Source organism: Nothobranchius furzeri, chromosome 2 (genome assembly GCF_043380555.1).
Source record: "Nothobranchius furzeri strain GRZ-AD chromosome 2, NfurGRZ-RIMD1, whole genome shotgun sequence".
NCBI lineage: Eukaryota > Metazoa > Chordata > Actinopteri > Cyprinodontiformes > Nothobranchiidae > Nothobranchius > Nothobranchius furzeri.
This window is the reverse complement of record NC_091742.1, coordinates 243,607-259,501: the sequence shown is the minus strand read 5'-3', so window position 1 is coordinate 259,501 and position 15,895 is coordinate 243,607. Positions and strand designations below refer to the sequence as shown.

At 39.2% G+C, this 15,895-nt stretch overlaps 1 protein-coding gene across 1 annotated transcript in view; it reads right to left on the bottom strand.

The window, feature by feature from the left end:
* map7b (microtubule-associated protein 7b) overlaps window positions 1-10,641 on the bottom strand; it is an 85,199-nt gene extending 74,558 nt beyond the window's left edge. Inside the window, exon 1 of the mRNA XM_054747837.2 lies at window positions 10,524-10,641. Within this exon, the coding sequence (XP_054603812.2) occupies window positions 10,524-10,584 (61 nt within the window). The 5' untranslated portion in view covers window positions 10,585-10,641. The remainder of the gene's footprint in view (window positions 1-10,523) is intronic.
* Window positions 10,642-15,895: the final 5,254 nt, after the last annotated feature.

The window sequence follows — 15,895 nt, the reverse complement described above, 5'->3', positions numbered from 1 at the left end:
GCGCAGCTAATTAATTAAATAATTTGGTTCTGTACCTTTCTCTTCAGCACAGCCGACAAAGGTTTATGATAGGGCTGCTCAATAAATCGAATTTTAATCTCAATTACGATCTGAGTTTTGAACGATAATGAAAACAAAACAAGTAGATTATTTGCTCCTTGCGCTGCCCCGAGTTGCAAATGAAGCACTCCTCACAGTGTTGCCAACTTAGCGACTTTGACGCTATTTCTAACAGCTTTTCAGATCCCCTTCTTGACTTTTTAAATCTTAAAAGTATCTAGCGAATACCTCAGAAACATCTCTGGTAACCCTTAGCTACTTTCTGGATAACTGTCGTTGACATTTCCTGCAGGTTAGCTAAAAACTCAGCCTGCGCTCCGGACCGTTCTTCAGGACATTAGGAAAGGGAATGATGCAGTGATGTGTCAGTCACTAAAGAAACGGCTCTCAGAGCCGGCTAACCACAGTGAGTGGCACACACCGTAACTGCGGGCTCCTGAGCCGCTAAAAACAGCTAAATGTGCGCGTGCGGCGTGCTAAACACACGTGCAGCTTGCCCGATTGCTGTGAAATCGGGTTGGGGGGTGGGGGGTGCAGCTGTGGTTGGGACAATTATTACATTAACTGATGAACCCGTGAATAAATAGTTTATAAATAAAGTAGAAATAGATAGAAATAAGTTCCTCACTCTGATAAATAATAACTAATCTCTCTGAGGACACAGTGATAGCGCACTCTCCTGCAGCACCTTGACACAACTAAATACATATTATGCAACATTTTGTGAACATCAATTTGCATGTATTTTTTATAAATGCCACTGCATAATTCTTTTTGTCAGTATTTGCAAGATATTGTTATTTGGGTCTGTACTGGTTAGACTTAAATGAGTTAAACCAAGGTCTATAGCCCTTGGGTCATAAACTATGAGCTAAAAGTATACTGGTCTTTTTATACTGGGAATCAGGAGTTATTTTAGTGATCATCTTGTTTCTTATTTATTTTTGTCCTGATTGTGCCCTGTGCAATTTTATGACAGAATAAAAACAAATAAAATCGACATAAATTGAAAAATCGTCAACTGAAATCTTGACTGAAATTGAGATCTCAATTATTTAAATAATCGAGATCTCAGTTTCAGTCACAATAATCGTGATTATTATTTTTGCCATAATCGAGCAGCCCTCGCTTATGATGGGTCTGTCCTCCTGCATGCTCAGATCATTATCTTCCCTTGCTTGAAAAATTGTTCCAAAAAGAAAGTTGAACCCACATCTTTTTTATCTGTGAATTCAATGCCGTTCGGCGAGTCTCAAATAAAAATTTGGGCATCTTATTGTAAAAAAATATACCATTAATGTAAAAAATAAACTCTAAATGAACTATGTTCACACCCAGAATCAAACGCAGGTCTTCTGCATGAGAGTCATACATCTTACATGGTGAGCTACACTCTAGTAACATCCATAGCATCTGTAACTTTTACATCCTTAATAACAGCTGAAAAAACGTCAAACCAAAGAAGAGTTTGAAGCGAAAATGGCAATTTTGTTGCTAATTTGCAGGAAATATCTAGAAGAAAGTTCTACAGAAAGTAGCTAAGGGTCCTCAGAAATGTAGCTAGGTTTGTCACTAGGCATTAGAAACAGCGACAAAGTCGCTGAGTTGGCACCATCGACTACCTCTCTCACTGCTGCTAAAGCTAAGGATAGCAAATGCTACGGGCTATGCCTGAGCTTGAACGCGCATGAAGCAGCCTGCTCGACCCGAGCAGCTCTCTTTTTCTGTGATTTTACAGAAAAACAGGCAATCACAGTAAAAATTAGAAATAGAACTATGTGATTCAGTTTTGACAGAAGGTACACTCTCGATCATTCACTTCAATAGTAGAAGTTTGTATTGCAATTACTCTAAAATATTGGACTATTTAACACAAAAAAAAAAACCTTTCAAATCATTGCTATAACAGAAACATGGTTAAAAGAAGGAGATGAGGAGGAGGTACAAATAGAGGGGTATGAAATGTACTTTATGAATCGGAATAATAAAAGAGGTGGTGGTGTTGCACTGTGTGTATGTCACAATTTAAAAAGAAAAGTCATTCATAACATGTCAACAGCCATCCAAGATGTAATGGAAATGATCACTATTGAAATAATCTCTGAAAAGACAAAAAAACATAATGATAAGTTGTATCTATAGAGCGCCTGGATCTTGTGTAGAAACATGTACAAATACAATTACTGAGATGTTGAGTGGAATCTGTAACAAGGATGTATTTCTGTGTGGGGACTTTAATGTTGATCTGGAAAATGTAAACAATTCAAGGACAGCAAACGACTTCATAAATTCAATGTATCTACTGGGTCTGTTTCCACTGATAACCAAACCAACAAGAATTGATGCGCATTGCTTAACAATTATAGATAATATATTTACTAATGCAGTGTTTCCCTTACATAGGCGTAGCCGTGGCAGCCCGCCACTGCTGAAATCCCACCGCCACGCCTACAAGATACCAAGTTTTATTGATGTTTTTTTTTTTTTGCGCTGTTTCCCGAAGAAGCAGCGGGAACTACTGTGTTGTTGCTTGTGATCACAGCCGGCAGGTAGCAAGGAGGAGGAGGCAGGGCAGGGTGGTTACAGCTATGAGCGTACGGATAAAGCATTTTTGACGAATACAAGCATGAAACGAGTGTAAAACTCATAAATATCTGTAATCGTGCTGAAAGAAATCCTCATTGGGTAACTGACTGTCTTCACGCTCTGTGATTGGCCAGTCAGATAAAGCGCCCGCCCCTCCCTACACAGAAAACTGCAGCCGGGAGCTCCGTCAGCTCAGCCCAGGCATCAACGCACACACACAGACAGTAAAGCCGGGCGGACACTGTGGGACTTTTTCACTTTTTTGAGCCGATTTTCCACTCATGCGAGAATCCACAAGATCGGGGCGAGTTTTGCGCCGAGCGTCGTGTAGTGTACAGGGGGTTACGAGAGGCGATTAACACCACGTGACCAGCTACCAATCAGCAATCGTGAGCTCGCACGGACTTCTGGAGTGTTTGATATTTCGCTCGTCCCTCGTGAGGGTATCACACTGTTGAAGCGGCGCAGCGAGCGGCTGCAACCCAAAAAGTATCAGAACCGCTCACGGCGCATGCGCAATCCTGCATTAACACCGCTCGCTCGCTATTTCCCTAATAACACACATTGTTCGTTTTTATTTCTACAAGTTTTTTTACTCACAAAGGTTGTCAAGAAAGCGTGTTTTTTCGTGTTCATGTCAAATTAAACTGATCACGAAACACAGATTTACTTTCTTTATTTCGTTTTCCTCATCCAACTCCCATAAATCCCTGTGTGTCCTCCTGCAGCACTCCCGAAGGACAACAGGCAAGACAAGACAAAAAAGTCTGACGTGTTGTGTAAAAACTGCTCTTTTTAGCATATTTTTAGGACCGACGTGTTGCTACCAGACGTACAGTGTGAGCAGTCAAATCGAATCCAAGAACTGGGTCGTGCAGTGTGAGCACATGACTCGTGAGATCTACCCTGCGCTGAAGTCGTACAGTTTGAGCTGAAACTGAGTGCTACGAGTGAAAAAGTCGCACAGTGTCCGCCCGGCTTATTATAATGTTCGCTGTAATGCATCTTGATGTTCTTAACAAATAAATTAAATAAAAAATATTGGCCAATAATGCCAAATATGTAAATTTGTGCTTCAGTCATTTTTATACTGGCTTAAAAATACTTCATTAAGTCTACTAAGCAGGGGTGTAGAACGTTTTTAATAGGGCCAGCCCAGTAATGATCTTCGACCAAAATAAAGGGGGCAGAAAGTCAAATAAAGGGGGGCAAAAGGAGATGTTTTTCCAGACGCCAAGAAAAATTAAATGCCAAATCCCCCCTGCAAAGTGTGTCACTGAGAGTTTAAAACAGAAATTATTCTTGTGCAAATATTGGTGTATTCACCTTTAATACTAGTTATTAAAATGCAGCAGTTGCTGGATTGGTGCAGTTCAGAGTGGAGTACATCAAATAAAACAATATTAACATAAAGGTGAGACGTGTCATAATCCCCCCCACTCCCCCACCACCACCACAGCTGGAAAAATTCCTAGGGGAATCACTGTAATGCTTCAGAGGGGATAGAGAGAAGTGGAATAGTGATGACTGAAATCAGTGATCATCTGCCAATTTTCACAGTCTATAAAAATCACCAGATCAAAAATCAACAGAAAATGGAAAAACGTATAAGGGACAGGTCACAAAACGCTATAGATGCACTAAAAAGAGATCCGGAACAACAAAACTGGGATGAAGTATATGTTGATGATGTAAACTTGGGTTACAATTCTTTTATAGGAATATTATGTAGTCAATATGACAAAAACTGTAAAACAAAAACTCAAACCATGGATGACAAAAGGACTGCTGAATGCATGTAAGAAAAAAATACATTATATAGATGTTTTTTAAAACTAAGAACAAGTGAAGCAGAAAGGAAATACAAAAAATATAAGAATAAATTAATTTATATAATCAAAAGACAAAAAAAGGAATATTATAGCAATTTATTAGAAGAAAGCAAAAATAATATTTGAGCAACTTGGGGAACAATAAATGTCATAAAAAGAAATAAAATAGCTTCAACTGTTCCAAATTATTTTGAAAACGGACAGTCTGAAATTAGTGAAACCAGTAAAATAGTAAATGAATTTAACAATTTTTTTTTTACTAATGTGGGACCTGACCTGGCAAAAAACATTCCAAAAAGAACTAATTATATTACAGGTGAGAAAATCAAAAGCAATATAAAACAGTATATGTTTAAGTTCAGTAACTAGTGATGAAATAAGAAATATTATCAATAAATGCATCAATAAAAGAAGTACTGACTGTGATGGTTTAGACATAACATTAATAAAAAATATAATAGAAAGTATTATTCATCCATTGACTTACATATGTAATTTATCTTTTGCAACAGGGACATTTCCTAACAGGATGAAAATTGCAAAAGTCATACCACTTCATAAAAGTGCAGACAAACATATATTTTCCAACTATAGACCAATATCTTTATTGTCACAATTCTCAAAAATATTAGAAAAATTATATATTGCTAGGATTGACCGACTCCGGATCAAAGAAGAGATATTAAATGACAGTCAGTATGGTTTTAGAACAAATCATTCAACATCCATGGCATTAATGGAATTAGCAGAAGAAATATCGGAAGCCATTGACAAAAAAACTCATCTCATAAAGTGTCTTTATTGATTTAAAAAAGCATTCGATACAGTGGATCATAAAATTCTTATTAAAAAACTTAGTAAATATGGCATCACAGGGATGGCCCTAAAATGGACAATGTTATCTTACCGATAGGCAGCAATACGTTCAAATAAACAACACAAAATCACATATAAATAACATTACTTGTGGTGTACCACAAGGGTCGGTATTGGGCCCTAAACTATTTATCATTTATATAAATGACATTGAGGCATCCAATATATTAAAATGCACCTTATTTGCAGATGATACAACTTTCTACTATTCAGGAGATAATGTTGAGCAGATGATAGAAGTGATGCAAACAGAGATGAAAAAATATTGGTTTGATGGGAACAAACTATCATTAAACAGTGATAAATCCTGTTTTATGATATTTGGTAATACATATTCAAATGATGAAATTTTATTAAATACAGATGAGATTAATATTAAAAGAGTTAAAGAAGTCAAGTATCTGGGAGTCATCATTGATGAAAAAATGTCTTGGAAACTGCATATAAACAGCATCAAAACTAAAATATCTAAAACTATTGCACTGTTACATAGATCAAAAGGGTTGCTTGATAATAACTCACTATATTTGTTACATAACTCACTGATCATACCGTACCTGAACTACTGCATTGAAATCTGGGGAACAACATATAAAACTTACACAAATTCCATTTACATCTTACAGAAAAAAGCAATAAGAATAATCACAAGAAGCAACTACAGAGATCCGTCCAATCCATTACTTATAAAATTAAAAACACTAAAATTCTATGATTTGGTGGACTACAGTATTTTAAAATGTATGTATAATGCAAACAAAAGGAACATACCTGCAGGATTAATCAAAAGATTTACAAAAATACATAGCAAATATGATTTAAAAGGACATGAATTATTTAACACACCTAGACATCGGATACTCATAAAGGAACATTGTGTGTCCATTAGGGCTGTCGCGGTTGAGGAATTCCCCCTGCGGTGATTCAGGGTGGCTTAATATTGCGGTGTGCGATATTATTGCAGTCCTTTTTTTTATTGCAGTACTATCTAAACATAATGTTTACACATTTAAAAAAGGTTAAAAATTGCCGTGCCTTCTTTTATAACGCTTTACTGAATGCAGATCAAAGGGCAGTAACAACACAGATCGCAGTAACGTTTGTTTGTCCGACAGTCGGAGTCCGACTGAACTTAAAAACAACAAAATTCAGGAGAAGGTTAAACTTTTAAATGCAAATTTGGCTGCAGCATCTAACAAATAAGAAACAAGTCCCCATTTTGTTTAGTTGTTTAAAATCAAGCATAAAAAATTACATGTACCGGGCGCGCGCGCGCCGGGGGGCGGGGCACTATCATTTCACTTTCACACACACGAATGACGGTGCTTTATAGCTCGGTCACGTCCTTGTTACCCACAAGGAAAACCAGCATGTTAACCACATACGCTTTGAGAGAGGATCTGAGAGGGGGGGGGCAACATTTCCAGCAACACTGAAAACCCTCTCGGATGGTGCGCTCGTTGCACTTACCCCAAATTCCACTACCTCCGCTCCGGTCCGGCCCCGCTCGCTTCCGAACTCAACTTGCGTGCGACTCTGGCGAGCAAAGGGAATCTCTCCCGCTTGTTGCTCCACCATGTCAGGCGGGTTCTTTAGGGTGGATGCATTCCTCCTGCAGGTAGCGAGTGAGCTCCAGCTCGGCTCAAACTCTCTTCGGGACGGTTGCAGAAGCAGTGCTTGTCCGGGACTTCAGCAAGTCTCCGAGCGTTTATTTATTTATTTATTTTTGCCGCTGGTGGCAGCTCCGTCTCGGCCAAGGACTCTGGCTGCGCAGCAGCTGACGTACTGAAAACCAAAGCGCTCCCAAAGGAGCGAAGTAACGTTTCGTTTTGATACCAGTGCAGCCATCCTTCTCAACATGCATCACTGAGTTGAACCAAGTTCAGTAATCGCGGTGGCCCATGATGCAGCGCGGTGGGCTTCTTCATATTGCGATATTTCATTTTTGCGGTTACCGCGACAGCCCTAGTGTCCATATGTGGAGTTAAATTGTGGAATAAATTAAATACTGAAATCAAGAATGCAAAAACAATATTGACTTTAAAAAAAGAGATAAAAAATGAAATGATTAACTTATATAGATCCGTTACATAAATGTGTGAGGGAAGGGGGGTTGGGGGGATGAAAGAAAAAAAAAAGTCTATGTATTCATTTGTGTATACATGTATGTATAGAGGTCTATAACTTTATGCTTCTCTCTGTGTAACTCATTTTCTCTTTTTTTCGATTCATGGGTTGAGATTGTGTGGGCCAACCAGTCCAGGAACTATATTGTTCAATTTTTTTTTTTTTGTATTAATGTTATTTTAGTTAAAAGGGGCAGATAACATAAGTTTTTCTTCTTTCTGTCCCCTTTTTCATTTTTGGCTTGTAGTAATTTTTTTCTGTATTTTTATTTTAATGTCAATAAATGAAAAATGAAATAAAGAAAAAAAAATTTTAAAAATGCCAGGGTGCATTCTACAGGACCAGGGCATTGCAGGAGAATGTTTGAAGAAGAAATGTATTATTTCTATACATGTTTTGGCTGTCAAACTTCCACAATGTCCCTTTAAGCCAAAAAAAAGCAATAATAACTCAAGCACTTATTAAGGGTTTTACGTTTAAATCACATGAAGTGTGACTCTGAGGTCAGGATCTGGGAAAAGGAAAAGTAGGATGTAAACAAAAGATTCAACCCAGCAGTGCTTGTAAACCATCTAGAGTTGTCACGGTAACCGGTGTAGCTGTAAATCCCGGTAAAAAAGTTGACAATAATAATAACCGTCTTTTAAAAAAAACTATTATCTCGGTGGGTTTACCGTGGCTGCGGTGCAGGCGCGGTGACCCTTACCAGCCACCGTATCATCTGCTGAAGTTGCCGGCGGCACATGCGCGCTTTGTTGTTTACAACCAAAACTTTCTTGAAGCTAAAGCTAAAATATTGGCCAAAGGGGGAGACAGCAGCGCTCAGGAGGACATTTATTATCCCTCAAAGACAAAGTGGGAAGTATGGGCATTTTTGGATTTTTGAAGAATGCCGAGGGACAGTTTATAGAAGACGGCTATCCTGCTTGCAGCACGTGCAGAAAAAGAGTCTGTGAAAGGCAGCAACGCTTCAAATCTCAAGACACATCTGCGTGACCATCACCCACAACTCTACAGTCAACGCAAGGCAAGCTAACGTTAGCGTTTTAGCTAAAATGCGTGATCTGATGATTTGGGTTGAGGGAGAATGCAACGAGTCGCTATATAAAGCAGCCGCAGCACCGCTACCTGCATATAAACCGTGTCGTGGACACCGCCATGTTGAAATGACGCCATGCATTATGGGGCTCCCTGGGGCAGATAAGAGTTGGTCTCTCTCCGAGAATAATTATGAATTTAACAATGATTACCGCCTGATGACATTTTCCCACATCTGCAAAGCTCACTGGAAGGACACAAACCGAGGACGATATTTTCCTGGTATAGGGTTTATTACTCAAGTAAGGGTAAAAAGTATCTGATTAGAAGGCTACTTGAGTACTGAGTATCATCTGATCTAATACTTTTAAAATGATGACATCAAACAGACAAAAAATAAGAAGTTATGGGCAAATATTGGTATTTTAAAGACTAAAGGGGAAAAATGTAAACAAATAAACAACATCATTACAAAATAACACATTTTAGGCAAAATTTAGACACAAACTGAGGACAATATTTCCTGACATACAGGGTTTATTTAATTGTGTGAAAATGTAGCACGTTTAAAAAAAATACCACGATAATACCGAAAACCGTGAAATTTTGATCACAATAACCGTGAGGTAAAATTTTCACACCGTGACAACCCTATTAACATCAGTATTCAAATACAGTAAATAATGCATTAAATAGAACAACCAGAACTGGGAGATGTGCTGAGGTCAGGTGACTTTAGCTGCAAGTGAAGTGAGAATAAATATCAGAAGTAACTGATCAGTAGACCATAATATTTATTTTGGAAGATTTTCAGCTATAGTGGATTTCCTGGTGGTCATACCGCTGCTTTACTTACAACAAAATTTTACTATAACTCAGAATACTTTGCAAAAATACAACGCTGATGGCGTATAATAACACACACTATTTAAACACCTTATATTAAATACTTTATTCAAAAGACTCTGAATTTGTCCTTATTTGTAACACCAATAAACAACAACATGTCCTCTTCTTTAAATAACACAGAATCCAAGTAAAGTGTTTTATCTTTCATTTAGTGGCATTGAAATGATGAGGTAAAAGTTTAAAATTGCAAGCCTCAACAAAGTTCAGAACCAAAACAAGAGATAATTTTGCTGTAAAACAACAAAAGTAAAAATGCTGTGTTCAGTTTATTCTTCTTTTCATTCATTTTTTAACCTGAGGACACCAATAGATCCACGTCTCAATAACAGCAGGTATTAAACACCTGTTCTTGCTACAAGGGGCATGGCTACAGGTGAAATAAGCTTTTACTTTTTTCTTCTTCAGAAACTTTTCCTCACTCTACTTAAATTACACACTCACTGGAATAAAAATGGTATCTTGGTCTGTTGATTAAGCCACGTGATTAGTTAAATAACCATGTTTATTTTGTCTGGTGTATTATTAGCTACAAAGCTAAAGAGCACATCTAATGAAATATATGTCTTCATAACACACTTTATGCTAACGAGTTAAGTTGTCCACGTGTTTGTAGCTCTAAAAAGGTAAATATGTGAATATAAAAGGTTCATTTACGCATGTCAGAGAGCAGAGAACAAAGTTTAACCTGAAGAGATGAAACCATCTCCCATGAATTCACCTGTCGACGGTAGTCGCGTTAACACACACACACACACACACACACGCGCGCGCGCGCGGCTTTAAAATGTCAGCAACGGGTGTTTGACCCAGCAGAACGAGCTAAAAATGTCTCCAAACAACAATTATTCCAAAGGTTTCACTAAACTCTTCGGGAGTCATGAAGAATATCGTGTTAAAGTGAAGTAAGCCGACCGGTTGGGTGACTTGGTTGATAGTTAATCCCATTCCCGTGACTGACCGGCTCCGTCTACACTCTGGGAATTCAGAGTTTAAACTTCGAGAGAAACAAACCCAGAATGCTGCCACAACTCAGCTGACGAGGGTTTAATATTTAGAAAGTTTGTTGAGTTAAACTTCCTGTCGGCAGGCGCTCACCTTGGGACTCCGGAGGAGATGTGTCGCAGCCATCCAGCTCCGCCATTTCTCCTGACGTCATCCGCGAGGGATCAGACCTGCTGGAACGATCCTGATCCCGGTTGACAGGGACACGTGTCCCTACCACGGACAGGTGAGAGACAGCACTTCAGTCTCACGTAACAATCATATTTGTGGACAAAATAATTATTTACATCACTTAATTACGTTAAATATGCATCTACTAAACGTTATATCGTTGCGCACGAGCTGATGACTCATAATAATATTAATATTTTTAAATACATGCTGCGTTTTGCTTACTGCAATGGTGTGCATGAAGCGCGCGCATGTGAAACTACCGGTCTGATAAAACTTTATCATGCTGACATCTAGTGAAGATAGATGAAACTTCAAGATTGAATCAAAATCAAATATTTTTTTCTGTTTTATTTATTAAAAATACCAGATTTTTCAATCATATTTAAACAAGAGTCGTTGCTACAAATTTAAACCCGAAAATAAGTGTTTTACGATTTACAAGACATTATTTAACAGTGCATTTTGTGTTATTTGCCTTTCACACCATCAAGTGTCTATTTTTTGAATGTAGCTCTTTAATATTCTTTTATTGTAAACTTCTTTATTGACAAAAATATCAATGTAATATGTTTGAATATTCACTTTCATAGTTTATTTTTTTCACTGACTTTTGATTTGATCAAGTCTAGAATTTGGTTGGATCACTGCCAATGCAATTGTTTTGGTACTTCTTCAGAAACATGATCAAATTTCCCCCAAAGATGATAGCAACTCTGGTCTGGCTTTACTGTAATAAGATGGTGTCCATAAATACTCAGCTGGAGCACCAAACCTGTCTTTTCTTAAACAAAAACTCTGTGAAGTGAATGTCAAAATAAAGATATTTGCACCAGGTATTAATTCCTTGAGATTCCTTTATTGAAATGTTTTGTGTTCTGTCCATCCTTCCATTTTTGTAGTTTTTTTCTCACATTTATGGAGGTAACAGATCCATGAGGGATGCCTGTTGTGAAACTTTCCAGCTTCTCTTGGGGAATCCAGCCTATAGACATAGTCCCTCCATCCAGTTCTGAGTCTCTAAGGCTTGATGTCTGAACCGCCTCTGCTGACTCCTTATGATGTGGAGAAGCAGCTGGTTTACTTTGCATCCTCTAGATAACAGAGCTCCTCACCTTTATGGAAGAGAATCTTTATAGCTGCTTCTATTCAGGAAGTGTTCTTTGAGTCATGATCCAAATCCGGTGACCGTAGGTGAGGGTTAGAGCGTGGACAGATAAATTTTTTTTTGTGATATTTTTCCTTTTGATTCATTTCCATCTTTACATTGACAAACTGTATCATCCCTGTCATGATTACCACCTCTTACTTGACTCTGTGAGCTTATTTTATGTTTATTTATTTAGCAGACGCTTTTATCCAAAGCAACTTACAATTTATAACCTGTAGGGCATGTTGCAATCTGTGGGGGAAACCGGAGTACCCGGAGGAAACCCACGCATGCATGGGGAGAACACACAACTCCACGCAGAAAGGCTGCAGCCGAGTTTCGAACCTGCAGCCTTCATGCTGCGAGGCAACAGTGCTGACCACTGCGCCACCATGCAGCCCATTTTACCACAGGTCATAGCAAAACACAATATAGGTGATATTCTAGCATCAACATGGGCTTTCTCCTGATACATTGACCAAAAAGGAATTTTGGAAAGAGGAATTGGCAATTTCCTATTGCCTAAAATGTAAGATTTTAAGGGTGTAAAGAAATTGGGCAGGGAAATGAGTAATGCAGATGAGATGATTGTGGTAAGTTTGTACTTAGTAGTTTTACATGTGTGTTAAACTACCAGAAGAGGGAGCCCTTCTCTTAAATAATACTGGGAAAAAAATTCATTCATCAAAACAAGATTTAATCATTTATTTTAGGGGGTTCAACGTTTTTGTTACTTGGTTGTCCTGATAAATGAACAAATAGGAACATTAATCACAATCACACACACACACACACACACACACACACACACACACACACACACACACACACACACACACACACACACACACAGTTGATATTTATTTATTTATTGCAAATAAACCCACGATGAAACACTTGTGTGTTATGATTATTGGAGGCTCTCCTCCCTCTGGCTGACTTTATGCTAATCTCTGCTAGCATTGCTGTCATGCATCAGACTGTGCTAGCTTAAGCCCCTCTGTACCCCCACAGTAAAGCAACCACTGATTTGTGCAGGAAAAAAATAAAAACCCAGTAACCATGGCAATTTCTCTGATGGAGGAATAGGGAGGAGATTAGCCATGTAGACTTATACTGAGTGATAAATGCTGTGCCAGACAGAATGGGTGACTGGAAGAAAAAAAGGGATTGAACCTCAAAAAATATTCTTTAAATCTTGTTTATTTTTCCCAAACAAAGACATCCCAGCCTTTCCTGGCTCTTCTTTTTTAAATAGTGTTTTCTTTGTATAAAAATGACAACTCAGTTGGTTTGGGTTTGCCTGGGAGATTCAGGCTCACATCTGAGTTCATAGGTTTTGATAAAAAGCTTCAACAAATCATCAGTAATTGGTTCTCATGGGAATATGACCTTGGGAATTTCCCCAAACAGAAAATCCCACCTGAATGCCACAAAGAAGACTGACTGTGCATCTGGAGGATCACCAGCGTCTCATGATTAATTCTCAGTTTTTTTTATGAAGCCTCCAATCAGCTGAGGGTTGGGAGGTTGCTGTGGAATAAGTAGATTGAGGAACTGATTGATTTTGAGGACAAGTGGCCTCTTTTTCCCCACCTCTACTCAGATTAGGCTTTGCTCTCATGTGTTTGTGTCCCAGATTGCATCACCAGAGAGATCAGATCACTTTCAAGATTAAGATGGTTTACCAAGATGGCTCCAGAACTTAAAGACATTTTCTTTGGCATATGTCTCAGCTGTAACACCTTTTTAAAGGGCAGGGAGAACATCTGATGACTGGAGAAATCCTGTGGCTCTTTTGTGTCGTTGGACCTTTTTGCTGAATCCGTTTGTCTCTGCTTTCATTTCTGATGATGCTGTTTATTTTTTAGAATGGACAGAGCCCTAAAACGTATGAATCAGATATAAATGACACGCTGTGACCTGCACAGTCATCTAACTGGAACTGAACACCTTAAAGGGACATTTTGGATGGACCTGTTATAGTCCTTTTTATCGTAATCATCAAATAATGAAGGTTTGCTGGAATGTGTTTCATAGGAATGGTGGGTGGTGTACCCTTCGAGTATTGGTGGCTAGTCATTTTGAAGATTGTTTTGTTTTAATTTAGGCATTAATGTGGTCAAGAAAGAAGCACTAGACACAGGAGCTAGGACCTGTTGTGCCCCCTAGTGGCTGGATGCAGTTTATGTTTTAAGCCCCGCCCACCGAATGGGACATTTTCCTGTCAAAAAACTTAAAGGCTCTATGCATGAAATCCATTGAAATCATCATGAAAAAATGTGACTCTTTATGCAGTTCAGAGAAAATATTGCAGCTGCGGTGGCTCACTCATGAGTTTGATTGTATAATCAATTTCCAACCAGTCTAGCGTAGCCCACACAAAGCTTAAAACAAGCAACGTGACCTCTTTAAAAAGCATTTATAATTATGACTGTTTTATCAACCTACCAGTTCTGAAGGAAGCAAGCTAGTTCTGTTAGATCTTGAAGCGGTCACGATTCAGACGTGGAGGAGGGGCGACGTCAGCTGGTAGGCCAGGTGTTGTGAGAAATTGCGTTCCCCTGTCCCCCGTGTCAGGAGATCGCACTTCTGGCTATTTTCACAACATTTGTGATCGACTTTCATGGTAAAATGATGTAATGTAATGTAATAATATTATGCTTGTGATTTTTTTAATCTGTATTTCCTCCTAAAAACAAAAAAGATACAGTAAAAACATTCTTGTTCACTCTTACAGCAAGCTTATTTATAATTTTTGAAAGTTATGTAAAAAGATGTAATCTCACTCAGTTTAACATCTTTTATTTGAGGTAGTTTAGTCCTCATTATGGACAATAAGTTCTGTGAATTTGGAAATATTTGCACTAAGGGAAACAGAATATTTCAGGGGAACATCATTTCCCACAAAATCCGTTTCACGTGGATCATGGTGCGCTTATGTAAACAAACTGGCTGCCACTAAAATCTATTGGGCGATCACTGCTGCTTGTTAGCCACGGTTGGTGAAGGAGTGTTGGTGAGCCGGGGACACGCTGTGGATATCAAATAAACAATGTTGACTTAGCCATCAGCTAATCGTGGCTCACGGCTGGCGTGGTGGAGCTGGACATCACAAGCTACTAGTTAGCCATGGCTAGAGCCGGGGAGACGCTGTGTATGCATCGCGTAAACTCCCACGGATTACCAGCAAAAGGAGACCCAAGTCTAAAGGTAACGTTTGAAAAGAAGCCCTCTGAGTCGGATCATCTCTGTAACATGTGGATAACTACATCGCTGTTAGTAGAGTGTTTGTGGGATCAAGTAAACAACGCTGATTAGCCACTGGCTAGCTGATGAGCGCTGGAGTGTGTTGAGAGAGACGGCAGGCCACGGGAAGAGAGGAGACTTGAGTAGAAGGACTTGAAACGGACACGTTGGGAACCGATTGGGGATTCTGGTACTAGGAAAAGACCAATGAACAACTTGAGGTGAGTTTGGGAGTCAGATGGGCCATTCCCATCTGTACCGGGTCGGCCCGGGCCGGGTAGCCCCAGTCGGCCCCAGCCTGGCCCGGTTGATTCCACACATCCTTGTCTTAAGCCCATGTGGGCTGATTCTACCCACCAATCAGAGGCTTGCTCTAATGGAAGGTGTGAATGGGCTGATTCTACCCACCAATCAGAGGCTTGCTCTAATGGAAGGTGTGAATTTGCTGTCAGCAGTGGGCGTGTTGGCCCTGGTCGGCCTGAAGCAGTACCCCTCGGGAAGAGGGCCGAGAATGAGCCTTGGTTGGCCCGGGAAAATTCCAGGCCACCCAGATATGTAAACAACAGGTGGGAATGGGGCTAAAGACACTAATCGGAGGCTGGCGTCCAGATAATAGCGGGCGGGGATCTGAACATATGCAGATTCCTTGTGTTGGACATGATGACGAACTGACAAAATTTGTGTCTTTTAATTTAATTGTTTTTGCATTAAAACTAACAAGTACAGCAACGGTGTAGCAATTTTTTCAATTTCTTAGTTGAATTAGCAGACTCCATACTTCCAGGGCGCACTGCTGCCCTCTGCTGGTTCTTTCAGGTTACAGTCATAGTCCAAATGGGTAATGTGGAGCTGTATGTCCCTAAACAGCTACTGTATTTTAAGTTGGTGGATGACC